This window comes from Callorhinchus milii, unplaced genomic scaffold (assembly GCF_018977255.1).
Source record: "Callorhinchus milii isolate IMCB2004 unplaced genomic scaffold, IMCB_Cmil_1.0 Scaffold2, whole genome shotgun sequence".
NCBI lineage: Eukaryota > Metazoa > Chordata > Chondrichthyes > Chimaeriformes > Callorhinchidae > Callorhinchus > Callorhinchus milii.
In genome coordinates this window covers 7368339-7393498 of record NW_024704743.1, presented here as the reverse complement: position 1 = coordinate 7393498, position 25160 = coordinate 7368339, and the positions used below count along the sequence as shown (strand labels likewise).

Sequence of the window (25160 nt, the reverse complement as noted above, 5' to 3'; positions counted from 1 at the left end):
ATCTGCTGTATCATGTATCTGCTGTACTAATAATCAAAACATAAAACCTTCTCAGAAGTCTTAAAAATAAACCCAGAAAATGCTCAGCAAGTCATTCAGTGAACATTTCAGGAGTGACTCTTCATCAGAAACATGTTTTCAGTTTTAATTTCAGATTTCCAGCATCTGCAAGTAATTCTTCTTCGGTTCTTTTAAAAATAGTCTGGGCAAACATATGAAATGTATAATTTTAGATAAGTAAAGCAGAAATGGATGGTCTCTATAGTTTCGGCCAACTATTCAGTTCCAGGTCACTACCATTTAACGGTCCTCATCAGTAATAATGCTGTCCATGTCAATTGCTACTCAGTTAAAACATGGTATTGATCAAATAGTGTACTGCACACAATAGAGAATGCACACAACCCCATTTTTAAAAAAATTCAGATAAGATTTGAAATTGGTTTTCACTTTGACAAGACACACACATTTAAAGTGTTACTGGTTAAAGACTAAATTAAAACGTACAGAAAAGCACAAGTGAATAGGTTAAATATTTCAAAACAGTTCACTGATGTCTTTCTGGCACCTGGTTATATTAATCAAGATCTGAGGTTTCCAATATACTGGTGTTTTACTGTGGCCGAACGATGTTCAGACTTGGAGTCACATAATTTTGTTCCTTATTGGGAGTCTCTAACGTGCGACAGTACAGAAGTCCCTTCGACCATTGTTTGGCCTATTTACATTTTTACTTGTCTGTTTGTCCTCTTTAACGATTCCAACAAATGTTTGATCCGTTCACTAGCTGGTTCTCGCCTTTTCTTTCTACCCTTGCCTTCAGACACTTGTGTGGAAGGAATAAGCAAAGTTGCCAGGCCCCAGTGTTCACTCTTTGTGGTGGAGTGGTTCATTCCTTCCTGCTGTAATATCCAGGCACTTTCTCTAGCTGCTTTCACAAACTTGTCCAGCTGTGTTTGATTCACATTCTTGCTCACATTTAAACTCTGCTCAAATGGATTCTGAATATGCAAAGGACTCACTTCAGGCTTGTTCTGCTCTCTTCCCTGCAAAGTGAAAAAAATATTTTCAGCATTATGAAATATTAGGAGTGTCAAAAACATTGCATCTGATATGGTGCCATATCACATCAACAAGATGTCTCTTCACACGATACATTCAAAGTGGTGTGATTGTGTGCATTTTGTGGCTTAAACTGGTAATGCTAAAGTGCTGCCCGGTTTGCTACATGCTCTTTTGGATAGCGCTTTCTTCTAATATCACCAGTGTCCTGAAGGCTACCTTTTGTACACTAGAAATATATAGCCTCATATGACCAACTATAGCGCAGGAATAAACAGAGAGGACAAAACAAACACTGAAATGATCTTCCATAGAACAGAAGTCCATATAGGTGCAGTTACTCCCCACAAAACAGCCATTAAATTTCCAAATAACTCATTTTGTGAAGTTTTGTCTTATTCTAGACACATATCAACTGTGAGTTTCATTTATCTTTTAGGTTTCTAAACCTTTACCAGCCCAATGTGTTCTAGACTCTAGTACTCTAGTCATAAGTTACACAGATAAGTTTACACAAGTAAGTTTGGAGTCCTGTAGCTCTGTGGTTAGAGCACTAGCTTCGCAAGCGAGAGACCTGGGTTCGATTCCCGGCAGGGCGAAACCTTGGGCAAGTTTCCTTTTGCCACACGCCTGATAATAATAATCCCTCAAGAAAAAAACAAAAATAACTTCAATCCACGACTCTTTGTGGGACACTGCTGTAGGCAATTGGCTGCCGCGTTTCACTCACAAATATACATACAGTCAATTCACTTTACAGCATATTCTGTGAAGCGCTTTGATATGGCTAGAAGACATGAAAAGCGCTATATCAAATGCAAGGATTATTATTTATTATCATTACACAAAACTTTTTTATTCACAGAATTTTGCTTACTTTTAAAAACATTTGTATATATTTAAAAGGTGAACAAGACCAATAGAAAGCTATTTATTTCTGAGATAAAATATAAAAATCTTATCTAAATTTGGAATTATTCATTGGAATATTGTTGTTACATATGGTTGGAATAATAAGCATGTGTGAATTTCAAAATGTAGGCTTTTGGCAGTTTCATCCAACTTTTATAATGTCATCTCATGAACCCAGAGGTCACTCCAAATTGCTTAGCAGTGATGTAGCGGCAATACCCAAAACAACTTTGTAAGGCACATGCAGATGACACACTTGAGAGGAGGGTTTGCCACATGAAATCTTAGTCAAACTCATGGAAAATTTTCCTGAAGTAATTTTGATAACAAATCTCTGTAACCCTTCCTCCTGCAGTAAGACAAGTCACTGTATGCAAGTAAACAACGCTTGAATGACAGTTCTGAACTTCCCTACCGGATGACATTTCTGATTTACCTGGTGGACAGGCTGATATGAACAGCTCTATTGTGTTTGAGCTGCAAATATTCAATATTTAAAATAATTTGTTTTATAATATTTAGAGGATTGTAAAAGCTGCTGGGAAGTAGATTACATCAAATAGGGCCAACCACCACCTTGATCTTCCCTTCTTTGTGTCTGTTCAAATCCTGGCCTTCATCAGACAGAGACCCTGCTCCCAGGCTGCCAACAAGTCTGCTCTGAACCCAGCTTCTGGCAGGCGAACAAGTATAGAATTACAGAAATGTACAGCACAGAAGGCCATTCGGCTAACAGTGCTGACTCTCTGAAAGAGCTATCTATTTAGTCCCATTTTCCTAGCCTTTTCTTCCAACTCTTTCATATTTCTCATAGAAGCATAGAAATTTACTGCATGGAAGGAGGCTGTTTGGCTCGTCACGTCTAGGGTGACTCATGCCGTCCACACAAACGCCTGGTCTCTGAGGCCAGAGAGGATTTCTGAGAACTATAACTCCCACTTGTCTGAAAAAGATGCTGAGTAATAAGCCCATTCTGCGACAACCTCTCAGAGCCTGAGAAAGAAAAGCCTCATGGTCTTCAGCTGTAAGATGAGAGCCTTAAAATTTGATAGAAACATAGAAATGGACAACTCCAGCCCATCGAGTCTACACCGGTTGAGAACAAGGCCATCAACTCAATCCCACCACCCCGCTTTATCCCCATACTCCTTCAAGCTCTTCTTTTTCATATGTCTTGTTTACTTCCCTCTTAAAAGCTACAATGGTCTCCGCAAAATTTTGGGAAATTCTTAAATTCAGTCTTAAAAAGAACAGCAGAAAACTGGCTTCCAAATTATGATTCAATCACAATTTCAAAATTCTGCACATTCTTAGAATTTTAAGGCAATGGTGTTAAAGCTATGACCATGAGAATCTCAGGCCTCAAGCCTCCCTCCCTTCAGCAACTTCTTGATGACTGATCCAACTATTTTTGGTGAGGATTTTCACCTAGGAGTTTGACAACAGAATAAGTGCACATGGTTACCACAATGGAGCTACTCCTTCACATTCCTACTGGCTGAAAATGACACCACGACCATGTTTAGAAATGCGTTGTAATAACAGTGGGGTCAGTGGTACAACATAGTGGTTGTGAAGCGGAAGTGACGTCAGCAACGACCTCATTACCCAGAGGTCAGTCTGCAAGGAATGCCAAAACTAAAGTCATTTAATTTGCAAACCAAATTGCCTTTGGTTTAGCATGGAAAGCTAAAGATACTACACATAGTAAGTTGGAGGAAACTCATGTATTCCATGATGACCCCTTTGAAAAAAAGCTTACAGCTATGATGGGCAGACAAAGATGGGTACTCTGGAAGGATGCGATCCAATCATTCATGCAGCAAAAAAGTGACATTGATGGCAATCTAATGACCTAAAAGGTTGCTATTTTAGCTCAAGAGCAGCAGCTGTGTGCAGATGCAGTGAATAAATTCCACAGGGCACCCACATTATAATTCAATGTGCGCTATATAAGGGAGTTTCATTGTATTTAACGGTCTTTGACAACCGTATAGCTCTAAGGTGCCTTGGGTATCTTCATTCTAATTCACCTCTCGTTCGCACAGTTCAACAGCTGACTTTGAATCTGTTAAAACCGCTGTGAAGTTCCGTATGATGAGGGGAGATTTCTTGAAGAGTTGCACAACAGTGTCAGGAGATCCATTGCTTGAATCAACATAAAAACAAACAGCAAATATGTTAAAAATGAAGAGAAATCCCACCCAAACATTGCAGCATACTAACCTTTCTTATATTGATGGACATTCCTTTAAAAGGAAAACTACCATAATATTCAAAGAATTCTTGGAGGAGTTGCTCTGTAAAGAAGGCCAAAACTGAAGTTATTTAATTTGCAAACCAAATTGAATTCATGTTTATGATGAATTCCACATCGCTTTACTCACCCAGAGTCTCTCTATTTTGGGATGGCTTTAGTTTGCTGACATCAGTTACAAAGGTGCAGTCATGACCTCCTATGGCAAGTTTATCTTTTGGTCCTGAAAAGAACAGCCGGTTTCATTAAAAACTCAATATCCTTTGCTTGTTTGTCCCAAAAGGAACGCCATTGCATTAGCATAGAAGGGAGTGTGTGGAAGAGGAGTGGAAATGTGCATACAATCTCTCTTATTTATTGAGCATGGATCATTCTCCACATTAAAATAAATAGACCATCACATAAATGGAGGGGGGGGGGGGGGAGGGGAGTGAGATGAGAGGCCTGTCACTTTAAGACTTTTTAAGAGCAGTGCCATACTGGAGGTAATATTGAACATGTGCTGTTCCTCCGCGCTCTATCTGGCCTCATTATAGGCATATTCACCCGCACCAAAGTGCTTATCTTGTACTAATAAAACAAGACAGTAACACTCTGTAGACACATGTGGATTAAACCATGCAAGTGCACGATAACCCCTTTAGAATGAACTGCAATATTTCCTGGTACTCGACCAGCTTTAGAATAATGGCAGTGAAACTACAATTCAATTAGTTTGGCATACAGTTTTGTTCCAAAATGAAACAAAAGCCTCCCTGATTAGTGAATATCATTTTATCCATGCAGAATGGCCAGGCTCTCAAAACAAAGCAGTGATACTTCCTTTCGCTGCAAGAGATAGCAGGTGGACCGAAAACATTTCAAAACATGAATGAAACAGATACAATTTAAATAAAAACAGAGAGAGCTGGGAAAACTCAGCAGGTCAGGCAGCATCTATGGAGAAAGGAAAGTGAGTCAACGTTTCGGGTCCACGACCCTTCGTCACAACTCACTTTCCTTTCTCCATAGATGCTGCCTGACCTGCTGATTTTTTCCAGCTCTCTTTGTTTTTGTTTGATTCCAGCATCTGCAGTATTTTGTGTTTTGATACAATTTTAGGTTTAGTGTTTCAGATCTACTCCCCTGATTCCCTCATCTGTTTGCCAAACACAGAAAAATGAGGCCACTTGTAGCATCCCCACTGCTGGCTCTGCTGAGACTGGTTATCTCACCACAGAACCAAGCTTTACAATATACTGGTGACAGGTAGCACGATTGAGCTCACCCTTCAAAGTGACTTTTGGGTGTAGGGTGGGTCTAAAGCCGTCCAGCCCTTGGATAGTATATTAGGACTGAAGCATTTTCATGACCCAGTAATTAAAGGATTAATCCAGCCCAAAGAATCTCCCCCACATAGGTATTCAGTGCTCTGTGACACTACATGCATGCAGGGGACCTATATAAATGCTCTCTCCTAGAGAAAAGCGAGACATCTCTCCATCAGATTATGATACAGTATTGAGCATCAGACTAACAACCAGCAACGTGAGTTGAAACATAGGACAAATGGATCTCCTGGCCCGAGTTACCTGCCAGGTCTCTGAGCTGGTCCAGTGTCTGTATGATTGGGGACTTCCTCCTCTGCAGGAAGAATAGAACCATCATGGTCAAAGAGAAGTTAGTGATCCAGGCTCCAGGAATACTGCTGGTGATGCCATGGACACGGGCCCAGCAGCGAATGCTGAACACCAGGGCTCGTACCCGAGGGTCGATATCAGCATATATGTAAAGGAGTTCAGTGCTTCTCATAGCAATTCTAAAACAAAAGGGAAAGATTAGTTCGGAATTTTACATACAGATGAATGGGTATAGTTAAACGTAAATCCCTTTTAAAAGGCCACTGGCATACTTTAGAACCATGGAAATTTATAGCACAGGAGGAGGCCATTCAGCCCTTTGAGTCTGTGCTGGATCTTTTAAATATCTATCCCATTTACCTGCCCATTCCCCATTCACTAGTAATTTACTCCTTTTAGATATCTGTCTAGATCCTTTTGAAAGCTTTCTAAGAATTTTATTGACTGTTGCATCATATTCTGCGTTGCCGGCCATGAAGAGTTACTGGCAAGCTTTCCCACTGCTTCAGCTAGGAACACGCTGCCTGTTAGGGCTATGTCTTGGGGTGTTAACAGGAGCTAAGTGGGAGGATTTCCTATCTCCAGTGACTGATCTGCCCTTCCAGGTCCTGCCGATGACCCAAGCTGGCTGTGCTGTCATCACCAGTGCCCCAGAATACTGTGGACTCACCTGGCTCAGGAACCGGAATAGAGACCTCCACAGAGAGTTGGCTGAATTCCGACATTCCATTGCTAAACATATCACTTTGGAGCAAGTTCAGCTTCAAGGAGACCCCACTTACTTCCTCCTCCTCCTTCTCACCCCCCCCCACCCCGAGCATATCTAACTGGTTGATTGATATCTGACAAGCGCGGGTTAGAGCCCGCACTAGGTGGATACCAGGAACTCCCTGTGAGCTTCCTGGTGGACAACGCATCTTAGCATGAAATACGAGAGAGCATTGCCATTATCTTCCTGTCCACAGCTCGGACACATCTTCCAACATAAGACATAGTTACATAGACTAATACGGCAGAAACATGCCATTCCATAAAACTTTACGGAACAAAGGCCATTCAACGCATTATGTTTGTGTCGGCTCCCTCAAGGACAATTAATTTGTACCATTGTTTTTACTGAACATGAGCTCCCACCTTTCCCACACATCTTTATTCCCTCTGCTTCAGGCATGAATCAAGTTTCCTCTTAAATTCATTGCTGCTCCTGCAGCTTGTGGTGGTAAATTCTACAATCTCACTACACAATATGAAATTACATTTGTATAGCTCCTTTCATGTCAGGAGGCCATGGACTGCCAGGGATTTGGTCCCGAGCAGGGGGTGGGGGTTGGGGTAAGGGAGGGTGGAGGGCAGGGAAAGTGGCCAAAGGCACGGTCGATGATGAGGGTTTTGAGACGTGCCTTCTCACCACCATCTATGTGAAGAAGTTCCTCCTAAACTCTCTTTTAGATTTGCTACTAGCTATCTTATTTTATCCCCCCTCATCTTGGTTTCACTCAACAGCTTTATCTGCGTCCACTTCATTGATTCCTATCAGATAGCTTTGGTCAGTGATTTTAAAAGTAAATCTCTGTGGCTAAATCTCCTCCATCTTCTCTGTTTGGTAGCAACAGGCACTTCCTTACCTATTGTTGGCCGTTAGGTCACACTGAAATCCCGAAGGCTGATGGGAAAACCGCACCAAAGGGCATCGGGCATTCAGGATCTTCTGTATTCCTACACATCCTGGTGCAAATTGGTCAATGCATTCCCCGATGACTGAAAGGATGCTTTGTGTTGCCACCCGCTCTGATGCCACTCTTTTTGTGTGGTATTCTACGGAGAAGGCACCTGTCGGCTAAATGAGAAAAACTAATAAAGAATTCTGTGGCTTCATGTCAAATGCTGGTAATAAGCTTAATGATCCTTGCATTTGATATAGCGCTTCTCACATCTTCTAAACGTCTCAAAGTGCTTCACAGAAGACTGTAAAGTGAATTGACTGTATATTTGTGGGCGAAACGCAGCAGCCAATTGCGCACAGCAGTGTCCCACAAACAGTCGTGGATTGAAATGACCAATTTATTATTTTTTTTGAGAGATTATTATCAGGCGTGTGGAGTAAGGAAACTTGCCCAAGGTTTCACCCTGCTGGGAATCGAACCCAGGTCTCTCGCTTGAAAAGCAAGTGCTCTAACCACTGAGCTACAGGACTCCACACTTTCTAATGCACTTCCTAAACTCATTTGTTCACAGCATTTGGGATTGTGGACTTCAGGTGAAAACTAGACGGAAGTGAAGCACTACAAAGTTGCTGTCCAAGCTTATGGAGGAAGGATGAGCAGTTGAGCAATTTCTGGGATGTGTTGGCAGATATAAAACTACATGTCAAAAAGGGAAAGGAGATACAAGTGGAAGACATGAGCAGGAACAATATAAGGAGGTACAAACAGAGAAGGAAAATGTGCTTATAAAGGGGTCCGACATGTTCTACTTGCGAGACAGAAAGTTAGGAAAGCACTCATTTGAGTTCCTCAGTCAGCCTAAGAAATGACAGTAATTTGCAGGTTGCCAAATACAAAGAGACCTTATCCAGACCCACACGCCCAACACACACACACACACACACACATTGGTAGCTTTTTGTAATGATACTTTGCGATTGCCTCTTTTGAATATTGAAAATTAAGATTCCATTAAATTGAGCATCAGGTGTGCGACCCAGTTTGTCCTAATAATAATAATAATTCATGCAGTTTATATAACATGTCATTGCCGGAGGACATCTCAAAGTGCTGAAATACCCCAAATAAGATTGTTCATAAATGGCTATTTGTGGGGCATTGCTGCGCTTAAATTAGCTGTGCTTAAATTCCCCTACAACACAGACACCACACTCTAAAGTGACATCCTCTGAAGAGCTTTGAGATGTCAACAATATAATAAGGCACTATACCAAATGCAAGGATTCTTATTATTAGTAATATTATTATTATGATACAGAATTCAACTAAATCCAGTAATTCTGCAGAATGAGGGCTATTATTGACTGTTTGTAAAATAAAAATTTAGAGACCTCAATCCTCATCTTCGATTTAAGACTTTAGATTTTGCCTATGTTAACACCTTAAATTTAACTCTGGAAATTTAAAATTGTGAGGAATTTAAGAAAAAAAGTCTTACATTCAGAAACTAATTTTTCAGTTCCAAAAAGATATGTGAAAAAAAATTCCACACAACTTTAAATATTAAGATAATGGTTGTAAACCTAAGAACATGAGAGATTTCAGGCCCCAGTGCTTTACATAGTTAGCCACTCATTATACCTCAAATGGACTGTCTGCCGGTAGACTTCAGGTATTCCTACAAACTCAAGATAGCAGGCCTGGAATCCAAAATAGCTAAATGCTGAGATGACCACCCAGGAATTGTAACAAAAATCTTCAAAATATTTAAAGGTTAAAGAGGGTTGTGATATTTCACCATTTTTTGGCATGGTATAAAATTCTTTAACATTTGACAAAGGTCAGTTCATCATGAAGTGGTACAATAATTTTGTCTGCACCATGCCAATGTGTTTAAGATGTGCTGAGACAGCATTAAACTGCTCGATTTCTTTACTCCTTGGATAGTTCATTAACCCTTAAGCCGCTAAGTTTTCAATCAAATCTTTAACAGTTGCATTGTCAGAGGTGCCATCTTTCAGATAAGATGTTAAACCGAGGTCATGTATGTTGTGTGGCTGCCACATTCCCCTACAAATACAGTCACGCTACTTCACAGTAAATCCTATGAAGCTCTTTGGGACGTCCTCCCAACGTGAAATGTGCTATACCAAATGCATGGATTATTATTATAATAAGTTATTGTTGAAGTTGTTGAATAAAGTTCTTTTAGTAGGCATATTTCAAGCCATTACTTAGCCACCGTCCAAGGCCCAACATACATTTTACTGTGTTAGCATTCTTATTCTTAAATGAATCTTCTTGCAAAGTTGGACTGTTACCCTCCTACCCAATTTCAAAATGGTGACTTGATAGATTTCAGAAGACTCCATTTACACAATCAAGATTATTTACAGAATGCATGCAACAGATTTATTTACTTGTGTGAGCATCTGTAATATCAGTAAAACTTTGTAAGCATATAATGCAACCTCGAATTTGCGTTATTGAATTCACCTGAACTCTGTATCTTCTATCGAATGCAACAAATATGTTACAGCCTTTTCCTTTACATCTCCTAAATACAATGCACATCCTGTGCATTTCAGGCCACAGTGGTCTGCAACGCAATCAGCAACTGCCACGGGTATTTCCTCAAAGCAGTTCCGTATAAATGGCTCCTTTTGCAGTAATTTGGCTCAAGCCTTAACAGATCTATGAAGATAGGGAATTCCCAGCATTTGCAAAAGTACCAAACAGTGAAGCACAATGCCATAATTTTACTACTTTCCATTGCATGATTTTTAAAACATAAACTCAGTGTGTATACTATGCACATTTCTGGCAGTGAGTTGGAACATGTCACCGTAAATTATCGGGTATGCACAGGCGACTGAGGGAGAAAACCACAGGCGTATACAGTTTACAAAACAGCTGCCACGTGTGTTGCAAAGCCATTGTACACAGATTTCTGAGTCAGAAACCACAAGGTGCAGAAAAACATGAAACCATAACTGGTGCCTATGCAGCAGAAAGGTAGGGGGCGGATTGTGCAAGACCCTGTGTGCAGTTTTTGGGGATTTCCCTGACACACAATCATTCTTCCAAATGTTGATGAAACTCCACTTTCATTGCATGTTTCATTGCTAGTGTAAATGAAAACTACATTACTCACGCTATAACTCTGAAATGCATGCTGTAATCCAAGGCAAGTTAACCAGTTACATTAAATGGGTTGAACACTTTAGCCATAACTTGCCACAAGACCTCTTGGCTTCCAGCGGACCTGCTGTGGAAGCCAGCATTCTTGTTTTTATTTCATACATTAGAATGGTATGTTTAATTATATGCAAATCGGCCATTCTTTGCTCTTCTCTCTCACTTTATAATGTTCCAACAAAATGAATTCAAAGTAACTCAAAGCAGATAAAATCAGTGCATTTCAGAATACCTCCCACCTATGGCTCTTTGCATTTAATAATAACTCTTGCATTTGATATAGCGCCTTATCACGTCTTCAAGATGTCTCAAAGCGGTTCACAGAATATACTGTAAAGTGAATTGACTTTAGATTTTGTAGACGAAACATGGCAGCCAATTGCGCACAGAAGGGTCGCAAAAAGAACCACAACAAAATGACATTTGTAAAGTGTCTTTCGCGTCGGGAGGACATCCCAAGGCACTGAACAGTCAGCGATCAATACCCAAGGTGGGGGGTGGGCATGGTTGGGATAAGGGAGGGCAGAGGGGGTAGGAGGCGGCTGAAGGCACAGTCAAAAAGGAGGGTCTTGAATCGTGCCTTGAAGGAGTCAAGAAAGGGAGCGAGGTGAAGGGATTGTGTGATGGGAGTTCCAAAGAGTGAGGGCAGAGAGGCTAAAAGCCTGGCCTCCGATGGTAGGGCGGGTCGAGCGGGAGTCCTGGAGCAGGCTGGAGCCTGCTGAGTGGAAGGAACAAAAAGGTTGACAGGGGGTCAGCAGAGAGGTAGGAGGGGGCAAGGCCTTGGAGGCCCTTGGAAGTGAGGACGAGGATTTTGAATTCTATCCGCTGAGGGATGGGGAGCCAGTGGAGCTGGGCGAGGGTGGGAGTGATGGGATCACGGAGCTTGGTGCGCAAGAATACGTGAGCTGCAGAGTTCTGAATGATCTGCAGCTTGTGGAGGGAAGAGTTGGGGAGGCCGACAAGGAGGGCGTTTCCGTAGTCGAGCCTTGAGGTGACGAATGCATGTATGAGGGTTTCGGCGCCCTGAGGGGTGAGGAGGCAGTGGTGGAGTCAGGCAATATTGTGGAGATGGGGGATGGCAGTTGGAGTTGCTGTCCTTTGGATAAGACATTAAACGGAGTTGAGGTGGACAATAAAGATCCCATGGCATTATTCAAAAAGTAAAGGAAATTTCTCCCAGTGTTCTGGCCAACAATCACCCTAACACAAATTGGCTGTTCACTTCATGGATATTTGTGAGATAATGATGTGTGCAAATTGGCTGTGATGTTCGCTGACAAACACTCATTCACTACAATTCACAGCAAAAATCTATGTAATAAGGTGCTACATCAAATGCAACAATTATTAGTTTTCACTTTGGAATATTTACAATAGCAACTTATATTTATATAGTATCCTTCGTGTTTGGTAGCATCTTGGAGTGTTTAATAGGGATTGAGGCAGAGAGTTACAGAACTCCAGGGTGTAGTGGCTGAAAGCAGGGCCAATGATGGTGAAATGGAGGTGACGAGTAGAATTACTGTCAAGTATGTTTATGTCAGTATGTGCAGCAGCCATTTACAAACAGCAAGGTCCCACAAAATGTTGTGAGGTGAATAACTAATTTATCTGGAGTATTGTTGGCCAGGATGCTGGTAGAAACTCCTTTCACTTTTTTGAAGAGATGAGGTATTTTTATCCAATGCAGGAATATTGTTCAGGCGGTAGCAAAAATAAAACATATCTGCAAGAAGAAGTCGATAAGCAAAATTGTGAGAAACTCAAAAAATATTTTCTTGTAACCTCTGATATATTTCCAGCGATTCAGCTCATTTCCGATTTCCAGCTGTCTCCTTTTTATCTCTCACACACAGTTTGATGATAATACAAACCATGGGTATACTGGGAATGCTGGCATTAGGCTATTCCAATACAAGAGATAGTGCAGATGTTGTCCATAAACAGCTAGCATAAGGACTATATTATTATCTTACTGCATGTTTACCACAGATATTAATTTATAAGGCTCAGCTCTTTTTGTGCTATACAATCCTATGATTCTATTCTATGAAAAGACTAACGAGCTAGGGCTTTTTAGTAGAGAGATGACTCAAAGGGGGCCTAATAGCTGTGGCTATTAGTTCTAAATGGGATTGAAAAAGGAAACCCAAAGAATACTTTAGGATACACCAAGACTGTAGAGCAAGAGGACATAGGTTTAAAGTTAAAGAATAATTTCAGGACAGATATAAAAAAGTTTTTCTTCACTCAAAGGGTAATTAATGACTGGAACAGGTTGACAGGAAGGGTGGTTGAGGCCAGGACATTGGACTCATTGAAAAAACAGCTTGATACCGTGATGGGGGGATGGGGGGCTGGCATTTTGGAGGGATGAGATCAGACGGGCTGAAGAGCCTTCTTCAAACAAACAAATCTTGTGATCACAGTTCATGGCTGGTGCATCTGTGGTGCACATCATGTGAGGACAGGGTCAGGATGAGCTGTGTTACCTCTTACAGGTGAATAGCCTGCCCACAAAGCTCAAAGAAACTGCACCTCACAGTAGTATCCTGTGAAGCGCTTTGGGACATCTTCCTGACATGAATGACACTATGCTAAATGCAAGGATTGATATTATTATCCAGCATCATACCAGAATAGCCATGTGAAATCATACTGCAGTACGAATCAACTTCCTTGAGAGGAGAAAGGAGAATATTAAAATAAAGCATGCATCTCCCAAGTTTTCATCTTGAACAGGATGGATAATGTGCTGAGATTGCACAATAACTTCAACCTCCACTAGGGGGCAGGTGAAATTCTAGTCTGGCCTTCATATTCTGTCATCTATAGATCATAAATTCATATCTCATTGAATGCTTCCAGCATAGAAAGAGGCTATTCTTTCTGACAGGCAGCAACCTGAATTGTACAGTCCAGATCACATGGAAATATCCCTCAACAAAGTGTGCCCTAAGACGCAGGTTAAATGCAATGTACCGACTGATGAGAATGCAACCATTTAACTGTGGATATAAACCAGAACAACTTAATGTATGCACAAGACACTTTATAGGATAGATGTAAAAAGCAGATTTCCTTTTGAACTAAATTCTTGGGACCATAGGACAAATAATGCTCCATTTGAGAACTGATCATGGCCTGAATCAGAGCAAAATGCAAGGAAAATTGAGAAATTAGTATGTAAGTTTTCTTATTAATACTAATAAACCTATGTATGGCTTACCGTCTTTCATGTCAGAAGGATGTCCAAAGAGCTTCACAAGATATACTGTAAAATGCAGTAACTGTGTGTGTTTTGTGGTTGAACGCGGCAGTTTAGTTCCATGTAGCAATGTCCCATGAAGTAAATAACCAATTTTGCTGGAGGGATTTCCTGGCCAGGATCCCGGGAGAAAATCCCTTCTCTTTGCAACTAGTGCTATGAGATCTTATCTGAAGATTGACATCTCCTATGTCAAAGGCGGCGGAGGGGTCGAGGAGGATGAGGAGACAGAGGGAGCCCTGGTCGGGATGTCATTTGTAACCTTAACTGGAGCAGTGTCCGTGCTGTGGGGGCAGCACGGAAACCCGATTGGAAGGGTCCATGGAGGGAGTGGGAGGAGAGGAAAGAGCGACACTGGGAGGCAACGGCTCTCTCAAGGACCTTGAATAGGAAAGGGAGGTATGAGATGGGCCGGTAGCTGGATAGCTGTGATGGGTCAAGGGAAGGTTTCTTCAAGGTGGGAGTGATGATGGCTGTTTTGAGGGGGGAAGGAACAGTGCCAGATGACAGGGAAAGGTTGATGATGTCATCAAGGGGGAGCATGTGGAGGATGAAGAGGAGGGGACCGAGGACAGAGCCCTGAGGAACACTGCACGAGACGGTGCGGGGGCTAGAGGAGAAGCTGATGTAGAAGTTGATGTGGAGTACTGTAGCTCAGTGGTTAGAGCATTCGCCTTGCAAGCGAGACACCTGGGTTCAATTCCAGGCAGGACGAAACCTTGGGCAAGTTTCCTTACTCCACACGCCTAATAATAATCCCTCCAAAACAATAATAAATTGGTCATTTTTAATCCATGACTGTTTGTGGGACGCTCTATATCAAATGCAAGGATTATTATTATTATGTCGGTGCATAGTGGGGCAAGGAGGTGGAGCTGGGATTTAAGGAGAAGGGTGGGGATGGGATCCAGGGAGCAGGTGGTGGTCTCAGAGGTGAGAGTGCTACCAACTGAGTGAGTCTACAAGAGACCAAGATACCACAGATATTTCAAAAGCCAAACATTCAATTTTTACTTGCTTCTAAACTCAAAGCATAACTGGATAAAATTAAACATACAATTGATACAGTACTTCATTTGATGAAGCAATTTATCATATTGAAATATTTTAAAGTGCCTCGCGGAACTGTAGGTAAATGTGGCAGCTTATGTTGCCAAGAAATGAAAGACAGACTCTTTGTTTTTGTTAATTTAGATGAAAGAGGAATATTGTCTAGGATACTAAGAGAGTTCTCTACTCTTCTTTGAAATAGCCATAGAATCTTCAACATCCACCCGAATCACCAGAACAAGCACATAAGATTTTGATTCAACGTCTCAGCCAAAGGAGAGCACAGACAATAAGTCAGCCCAGCTCAGTCGGAAGCACTCTCTCCTCCAAGTCAGAAGGTTGTGTGCTCAAGATCCACATCAGAGCTTTGAATTTATGGGCTAAGTTGACACTCCAGTGCAATGCCAGGGAGTGGACTGGAGGAAGTGCCCTCCTTCAGATGAGATTTTAAATTGATCTCGCCTGCCTTTTCAGGTGTACATTAAAGAATCAATGGCATTTTTCAAAAAGAGAAGGGAGTTTCTCCTGGTGTCCGAGCCAACAAGTCCCCATTTTAAAAAAAGAACAATCATTCACTTCATGGCAGTTTGTGGGTCACTGCTGTGAGCAAATTAGCTCCCACATTTGCCTATAAATATAGTCACTATGCAGAAATACAAATGAAAGGTTTATTATAAAACTCTCCTTTCTACAAGCTACATTTGGAAAAATGATGCGTTACCCCAACTTTCCTACTTAGTTACAAAGAATGAACCTGCAATATTGTGCAGTTGTAATTCGCAAACAACCAGATTAATCCTAATAATGTAAGTAATAATAATACTCAAATCTGTTCAAAAAACCACCTCCATTCAGCAACCACCCCTTGTTAACAACCACTCGGAACAGCCCGGACTGATTACACACACACACAAACAAACAAACCCTTACTCAGAGGCCACTCTTATTTATACAAAAGGTCACTTTGGCTCAGCCCCCCGTGAGGTTCAAGACAGGTATAACTGTACAAAGGTTACATTCTGAATATCTCATTTATGCCATTTCACTGGAACAAATGTGTTTATGTCTCAGTTCTTTCCGAAAGGAAACCTCAAATACCTAGTTTTATAGAGCCCAGAAATGGTATTATCTATCCAGAACAGGGAATACCCCAGTATCTTTGCAATACATTTGAATAGATTAAATCCACTACAATAAATCACAGCGAGTAACTTAATCTGTTTTCAGATTTTAAAATGACATTCTTAGAAGCTCGTAAAGAATAGTTCCGCTGTTATCTATTTGTCAGAACTGTCCAGTCTAAAAACTACCGATAAAGCACCAGACGCTTTGTGTAGCACCTTGTGACATACTGGCTACGGCTCGCTAACACAAAGAGGTCAAGAATCAAACCTGGGACCTTTATGATGTCTTAATTATGTCATAATGTGCTATAAAGGTGAAAAGGCGCTATAAACAAGCACAAGTTGTTGAAGCTTTAACTTGCTGAATTACTTCTACTATTACCTCCACCAAGGCATTTACATTTTGCTATGATTGTCACAGACGGTTATGGTATGTATAGTTCAGTTTACATCAGATACTTGCACATATTTAATGCTGCGATAGAGTTTCAAACACTATGCCACCTTGCATTTATATGATGCACAGTACTTTTCCAAACCACATTATCAATTTTTGGCTGAAATATTGTTGTGCTTGTCTTAATAATAATAATAATAATCCTTGCATTTGATATAGCGCTTTTCATGTCGGGAGGACGTCCCAAAGCGCTTCACATAACACACTGTGAAGTGAATTGACTGTATATTTGTGGGCGAACACGGCAGCCAATTGCGCACAGCAATGTCCCACAAACAGTTGTAGATTAAAAATGACCAATTTATTATTGTTTAGTTTTTTTGGAGGGATTATTATTAGGCTCTGTGTGGAGTAAGGAAACTTGCCCAAGGTTTCGCCCTCTGCCTGGAATTGAACTCAGGTCTCTCGCTTGCAAAGCGAGTGCTCTAACAACTGAGCTACAGGACTCCACGTCTTCATGATGTTCCTTAAATTTCCATCATGATGATGCACAACAGGAATTTAAAATATAATCCCATTGGGATTGGGAGCTCAGGTTATTGAGATCATTGGGGAAGAGTGTAACTGACTCACATCTATCTCACAAAAAGCAGAGGCAGAGGCTAGCCGGTCAATGTAAATGTACAGGAATCCATTTACTGGAAAGCAACAGCTCAGTGGTTAGAGCACTCGCTTTGCAAGTGAGAGAACTGAGTTCAATTCCAGGCAGGGCGAAACCTTGGGCAAGTTTCCTTACTCCACACGCCTAATAATAATCCCTCCAAAAAACAAAACAATAATAAATTGGTCATTTTCAATCCATGACTGTTTGTGGGACATTGCTGTGCGCAATTGGCTGCCGCGTTCGCCCACAAATATACGGTCAATTCACTTTACAGTATATTCTGTGAAGCGCTTTTGGACGTCTAGAAGACGTGAAAAGCGCTATATCAAATGCAAGGATTATTATTATTATTTAAAGCACCTATTTACACATTTACAGATCTGCCCTCGTGACTCAGTAAAACCACTTCCAGATCTGAATCATACAGACTACAAATGTCTGACGTGTGCTCTTCAGTCTGACTAGAGTTATCGAATTACAGCTATAAAGCAATAGGGTGCTACAAATGGTCTCAGTGCCTCGAGTCAAAGATGAGTGTGGTGATGGGAGGGCGGAGGGGGGGACGTCAGCTAAGTCTCTGTTCGTTATCTAGAGATCTGCTATGAGCGTTTAATATTACAACTGTTCCATGATGAAAAGTCTAGCAGAATAATTTGTAATACCAAAAGCCGGTCGTTTTTTCAGGGGTAATGATTGCTTCAAAATAATTTTTTTTAAATTTGATCACTCAATCCATGGCTGTTTGTGGGACACTGCTGCCATATTTTGCAATTGGCTGCCATATTTTGCCCACAAAACATAGTTAATTCATTTTACAGTATATTCTATGAAGTGCTTTGACTTGTTTCAAAGATGTGATAAGGCGCTATATCAAATGGAAGAATTATTATTATATAATGCTCTACGTCAATCTCACTGAGAAGATTGGAAACTCTCCTATCTGCAGAAAATCAGCAGGATGAACACTTTTGTACTACAGCAAATTGCTTTTAAGTAGCGGGACTCACGCAGAGTAATGACTCAAGAGTGCTTTAGAGAGATGATGCCAGACAACGAGCAGGAGGGAGAAGAAGGTAAGTTTTTAGGCAGCTGTTGAAGATAGAGGGAGTGAGATGGAAGGTGTGAGGGAAGGAATATTGCCAAGGCGGGCGGAGAAATGTACAACAGGTCTGAGTTTACCAAGCAGAGGGGAGCAAGCAGAATGAATAAGGCTGGAGAAAATCACAGAGGTATGCAAGTGCGGGGTCATGAAGGGATTTACAGGTTGAGCTTCTTGAAGTAGATCAACTGTGAGACAGTGAAGCCTGGCAAGGATGAGCGTCACAGACATAAAAGATTTTGTGCAGGTAAGGATGCAGGCAGTGGGGTATTACGTGGAAGAGGGCACTTGAGAAGTCAAGCCCGTAGGTGACAAAGCTGTGAATGAAGATTTCCAAAGCATTAGGGTGAGATAGGGGCATAGGAGGCATACACAAGGGAGAAGGAAATAAGAGGGGCTATCGAAGAGGAGATTAGGAGGGGTGAAGGCTGATGATGTATAAAGACCAATAGGATTTGTTGGGTTGAATGACCTGTGCTGTAACATTGTATGTAATTCTATGTAGTGAAGATGCAGAAAAGTCATGGAACAGTTATTTCATCACTATCATCACACAAGCCTTACACTGATCCTAAAAAGGTGTTCACTCTTGAATGATTATAAACAGAATTAATTGAACAGTTACCTATTGGACAGAACACAATGTCTTTTCAATTCAAGTAATGAACTGATAGCTCTTACCTTTACATTATTTCTTCCAGAAATGCCATCTAGATCCAAAAACATGTCCAGGTCACAGCCCATCTTCCCAAAGTTATTTACTGATGACCCAAATGGTTTAATTGAACATTCTGGAAAGTAGGCGGCTGCAATGTCCTTCACTAAGGAGCACACGAGAAAACGCAGACGCGTATTTTCTTCGGTAAGCTGGTACTCTTCACACACTGTGTGCAACTGTTGATCGATCTGAAGTAAAAAAATTAAATTAACAACTTGTTTAGAACTAAAACCATTTTTTGAAATTCACTGAAATCAACTCAACATTAATATCAATACAATGCATATTTCAACGTAAATAATTTATATTTATTTAGTACTTTTAATGTCAGGATGATATCTCAAAGTTGTGCTTCACACAACTGACTGGGAGCCGGAGCTTGGGGAGGTTACATTAGTTTCTCTAAGGATCAAATAAACCCAAATGATTCTTGAATCATGGAACATTTACTGGACAAAGACATTTGCCCTTTGTGTCTGCTCTGTTGTTTGCTCTCTCAATGGGCTACAGTATGTACTCTGATCCCATTACCCGCATCTTTCCCTGTATCATTCATTATTTTTCCTCAAGTACTTGTCCTTGAATACAAACTCTATTTTATCCATGCCGTGCAAACTTACAGTCTCAGCGCCTGAAATCTTCCGTAAAAGTTCACTGTGGGGAATGGCAGACAGCTTCAGGCACTGCACAGAAGATTGTGCAGTAGAGAGCTCACCAACATTGTTTTTTCTTAAGTTGAAAAGCCTGGACTTGAAGGGAACAGCACATTCATGCTGAAGACGAGGGATACAGGTAGACTCTTTGAGTGCTGCTATATCTTCCGTCCCAGAAAACTCTACCACTGCGTAAGCACCCTGTGGAATAAAGGAACGTCCTGTTAAAAATGACCACGTATTAACAATTCAAATAACAGGTATTAGTTTTGTAGAAAGGAAATCAAACTGATAAAAACAAGTTTAAGAAATGGTTTTGGTGCATTATCTACTTTAAAAAGACAGTTTGCATTTCCAAGGACATTTGCCCAAAGAAACATAAAGGGAAAGATGTGTTGCGACTTGAGCTGCTTACATTTTGTGGATTTTATTTGTTACCAGTTTTTTTTTAAAAAAAGGTCTTTTGCTCCACCATATTTTCAGCAGGGTAGCATGACCAAAGTATAACACAGCTTGTCAATTACCTTTCATGGAAGTCACACTCAACAATGCATAACTTCCAAACCATGAAGCTTGCAGGAAGTTCCTGGTACCTGCTATTCACCGAGTGAGGGCTCAAACCTGCTCTTGTCGGATGCCAAATGACCAACTAGTCATGGGGTGGTTGGGTGTGGGGGGGGGGGGGGGGCGAGGTAAGCAGGGTCTTCTTGGAGCTGAACTGACTCCAAAGCGCTATGTTTAGCAATGGAATGTCAAAGTTGAGCCATCTCTCTATGGCAGTCTGGTAGTCCAGTTCCTGAGCCAGCCGAGCTGCAATACTCCAGGACACTGATGGTAACAGCCCAGCCAGCCTGGCAGACCAGTCCTTGGAGGCAGGGCCTCTTCCCACTCCGCTCCCATTAACCCTGTATGCCAAAGCCCTAACTGGTAGAGTGGTCCTAGCTGGACTAGGAACGGGAAAACTTGTCAGACAGTACTGTCAATGGCAAGCTATGTGGCTTTAGCTGGTTAGACTTCAGCAGTACTCCAACAAACTCTAGGAGTACCCCAAGCTTTGACTTGCCGACCTGCGTCTAATATATAAGCAGAACGCATCCCTCCAAGGAGTCAGTGTGTATTCCATTCTAATAAAATTCTAGAATTTCCGTGTTTAGTGGGATAGAACTCCGTTTGGCTTAGATATTGCTAATGATGATAATGATAATAATAATGATGATAATAATGATGATCGGGTTCTGCATGTGTCAAGATACCTGGCTGACCAAAAAAAACATAAATTCTACAAAGAAAAATCTACACACAATTAGCAAATGGTTTACGAATAAGTCAAATGCAATGAGTCTCTAAATAAAACTACGGGTGTTAGTTCTACATTGCAAAATATGTTCCTTCGAGCAGACAGGTGTAAAGGGAAAAGATCATTTAGAAAGCTAATGGAAAGGTTCAGAGATTTCCTAACAATGCTTTGCAATCATCCTTGAATTTGATGTAGAGCCATATCACATTGTTGAAACATCTCAAAACACCTCAAAGGATTTTATTGTAAAGTTCAATGACTGCATTTATAGGCGAAGCTCAGCAGCCAATTTGCATAATGCAATGTTCCACAAACACCCTTGAAATTAAAGACTAATTTTATCTGGGAAATTATTTTGTCATGACACCAGGGAAAAGCCCTTCTCTTCTCAAAAAATGCCATGGAAGCCACCTGAAAAGGCAGACGAGACCTTGATATAACATCTCATCTGAAGGATGACACCTCTGACAATCCAGCACTGCATTGGAGCGTTAGCCTCCCAAGACTATGACCTCAAAGTTCAGTCTTGGGGCTCGAATCCACAACCTTCTGACTTAGGCAAGAATGCTACCAGTTGAATCAGGTCAACACCCAAACTGAACCAGGACATTGCTGTATGTTTCCTTGGTTACAGAACTTGTTTCATTTGACTTAATCATAAAATATGTGATCAAATCAGAAACAAGAGCAAAATAGTGGCTGATCATAGTTGACCAATTCCATCTGCTATGTTCAGTCTTATACACACAATCTTTATCTCAATCTATATTAAGCTTTTCATAATTTCATAACTAGTAACCAGTGTCATCCAGAACTCCTCATTTACCCACTCTGCAAAACCTGAAGCAATAGACCTGATGTATATGAAAGTCAATCTGACTCCGCGAACAGTAGTTATAATGTTAATTATAGTGTTTGGGATGCATAAAATCCTGCACATCCTACATTGCACGTTTGCAGCCGGCCGACTCGCTGGTTTCGTGGGTCGGTTCCCGCGCTAAAAGAAAAATGCCCAATATCTGGGTCATCAGGTCACCGCCATGTGTGCAGCAAAGCAGGAAACTATGTCATCAGCAACCAAACAACCAGAAGGCAGCCATTTTAGTGCAAAAGCTGGCCACAGTAAATGGGGACCACAGTACAATCACGTTATCAAAAATGTTATGATAGTTCATCATAAAACGTTCTGTTTCAATGACAAGTTAATAATTTACAACTGTGACACAATTAAAGTCCTAGTGACCTGAAATGCATAATTTCTACAAACAGAATTGTAAACTTTGCAAACAGTGAGGTATAGGCTTGATTTAAAAGCAATAGGTAATAATAATCCTTGCATTTGACATAGCGCCTTATCACGTCTCGAATTGCTTCACAGAATATACTGTAAAGTGAATTGACTGTATATGTTGTGGGTGAAACGCAGCAGCCAATTTTACACAGCAGTGTCCCATAAACAGTCTTGGACTGAGTGACCAAATCATCATTATGAATAATTTTTTTTGAAGGAATTATTATCCCTGGAAAAGCAATCCGCCATATTCCAAGAGTACAACGCAGTGTTGTTGAAAGTAGCAAGTGAAAGACCACAGCAGTGCTTCCACAAGCAGAGCCGGTCAACTCACAGGCACGCACCCGCACACAAGCTGAGAGCAAAGCGTGTAAAAAGCATAGCTTCATTAGTTTGCAGGCTCCTGCCCTTTTTGGCTACACTTCCTTCCGACTGCAGTCTGGCGCTTAATAACAGGGGATGTCAGCCTTGTAACACTGCAAGTGTTTTACACAGTACTGTATGTAACGTGCGCAAACATCTCCTGATATATTAATTAATGCACAATGTAGTTGGTGGTACAATATTGGAGGAAGAATATAAAAAGGGAAAGAGAATTGGAATTAGAGCTCCATTACACAAGCTGACACCAATTTTGCTCAATGGGGTAAATGACCTCCTTCTGTACTATCATTTTTATGACTCTACATTAGACTTGCTTGATGTACATGAATTTACAGTTTAGGAGATTACCTGAATGCTCATCTGTGCATTTATATCCTTTCCTGTGGAATCCATCATTACTCGGTGGCACTCTCAGAGCAACATGTTTCAATTCAATCAATACAGAGATTGTCAGTAAAATGCTTAGTTTTCAATCTTTGCTCTGCAACACTTACAAAAGTTTCATAGAAGAAATAATTGTTGATCGTTCCATAATGCGATAAGTATTTGTAGAATTTCTTCTCGTTGATATTAGGAGGGCAGCTAATCAAAACAGTGCGCTCTGCTTGTTCAAGCCTTTCCGCTAGGAAGGCTGAAAATGTCTTCTTTGTAACCGTGCTTTCCAATGTGCCTGAAAAAGGTACATATACATCCTGTAAGAACTCGAAATTAAAGTAGTTATTATTAAAAAAAATGTGAAAAATGCATTCATGGAATAAGTTTGTATCTCTCGCTCTCTGCCACCATCCACACCCACCCTCCTCTCTGAACAGCACAGAAATCATCAACCTCTTTGGAATATTCGTTCATCTCAATGTGTACCTCACAAGATCACACAACAGATATTTAGATGAAACCCTATCAGCTCATTTATCTCATCCTCCACAGTTCACATTCTCTTTCCATTACAGTATTAAGGTTTTCTACCACACAACTGCGCCATGACCCGCTCTGCCTTCCCCCACCTCCGCAACATCGCTCGGCTCCACCACTGTCTCACACCCGCAGTCTGCCGAAAACTTGACACATGTACACATGCTTTCATTACATCGAGGCTTAACTATGCAAATTCCTTGCTTATTGGCCTCCCCAACTCCTTCCTCCATAGGCTGCAGATCATCCACAACTCTGCAGCCCGTGTCCTCTCCAATCCTCTACTGGCTTCCCGTTACACAGAGGATACAGTTCAAGATCCTGGTCCTCACATTCAAAGCCCTCCATGGTCTTGCTCCCCCCTACCTCTGCGGCCTCCTAACCCCCTACCATCCTGCTCGCTCCCTCCGCTCAGCGGACTCCGGCCTGCTTCATGTCCCCCGCCTCACTTGCCCCACTTTTGGCCTTCAGCCGCTCTGCCCCCACCTTCTGGAACTCCATCCCGCAATCCCTCTGTCTCGCCCCCTCCCTCGTCACCTTCAAGACCTTCCTCTTTGACCGTGATTTTGATCTCCCTGCTTCGCCCCCGCCCTCCGCCTTCCCCACCCCGACCCCCAGCTCGGGTAGGAAACACTGACTGTCCAACGCCTTGAGACGTCCTCCCGACGTGAAAGGCGCTTTACACACGTGATGTTACTGTTGTTGTTGTAAGGAGTTTTGTTAGTGAGTCCCAGTTGGCCCTGGTCTCGGCCTCCCTCCCGGCCAACACATTCCCATGACTGTCTGTGGGAGCAAACACGTCCCGGAGCCTCTTCACAACTCAAGGCCCAGACCCTCCTGTCCTTAATAATATATCACCTCAGGTTCAGGAGGATCCCTGTGGCGGCCGAGCAGCTCCAGGCCAGCCCGAGGCCCTGGGTCAGGCCGGCCCGAGGCCCGGGGCCAGCCCGAAGCCCAGGCCAGCCCGAGGCCCTGGGTCAGGCCAGCCCGAGGGCCAGGCCAGCCCGAGGCCCAGGCCAGCCCGAGGCCCGGGGCCAGCCCGAGGCCCAGGCCAGCCCGAGGCCTGGGGCCAGCCCGAGGCCCAGGCCAGCCCGAGGCCCAGGCCAGCCCGAGGTCCTGGGTCAGGCCAGCCCGAGGGCCAGTCCAGCCCGAGGTCCAGGCCAGCCCGAGGCCCGGGGCCAGCCCGAGGCCCAGGCCAGCCCGAGGCCCAGGCCCAGGCCAGCCCGAGGCCCAGGCCAGCCCGAGGCCCAGGCCCAGGCCAGCCCGAGGCCCAGGCCAGCCCGAGGCCCAGGCCCAGGCCAGCCCGAGGCCCAGGTCAGGCCAGCCCGAGGCCCAGGCCCAGGCCAGCCCGAGGCCCAGCTCCAGGCCCGAGGCCCAGGTCAGGCTCTGGTGAAGCGGCTCCTCTCCTCCCGCTGACGCCTGTGTTACCTGCAGTCTCGCCGTTGACTGCCAACAGCGGCGGCGCCGCCTCAGCCGCGCCGCCGCCGCCGCTTCTTCTGCCGCTGCTGCTGTGAGCGCGGAGCGGCCGCAGCCTCCGCCCCGCGGCCCCGGACCCGGTACCGGCTCTCCGCAGCCACATGCAGGACGCCAT

At 42.6% G+C, this 25160-nt stretch overlaps 1 protein-coding gene and 1 non-coding gene across 2 annotated transcripts; both read right to left on the bottom strand.

Moving 5' to 3' along the window:
* Nucleotides 1–131: 131 nt before the first annotated feature.
* Nucleotides 132–25160, bottom strand: LOC103186419 (mitochondrial poly(A) polymerase). The gene is made up of 9 exons (XM_042332596.1): nucleotides 24998–25160; nucleotides 23152–23327; nucleotides 19653–19886; nucleotides 18996–19220; nucleotides 7476–7687; nucleotides 5803–6029; nucleotides 4362–4454; nucleotides 4201–4274; nucleotides 132–1046 (listed from the first exon to the last, which is right to left on the bottom strand). Exons 1-9 carry the CDS (start codon nucleotides 25158–25160, stop codon nucleotides 723–725), a joined length of 1728 nt encoding a protein of 575 aa, XP_042188530.1. The 3' UTR covers nucleotides 132–722.
* trnae-uuc lies at nucleotides 7973–8044 on the bottom strand. The gene has a single exon. It is a non-coding gene; the product is annotated as a tRNA-Glu (tRNA).

Coding starts and splice junctions, on each gene's coding strand:
- LOC103186419 (XM_042332596.1), bottom strand. CDS start 25,160: ATGGCGTCCTGCATGTGGCTGCGGAGAGCCGGTACCGGGTCCGGGGCC. Junction 7,688..18,995: donor CTGGAAGAAATAATGTAAAG/GTAAGAGCTATC, acceptor TTTCTCATTTAG/CCGACAGGTGCCTTCTCCGT. Junction 6,030..7,475: donor GACCTAACGGCCAACAATAG/GTAAGGAAGTGC, acceptor CTTTTGTTTTAG/AATTGCTATGAGAAGCACTG.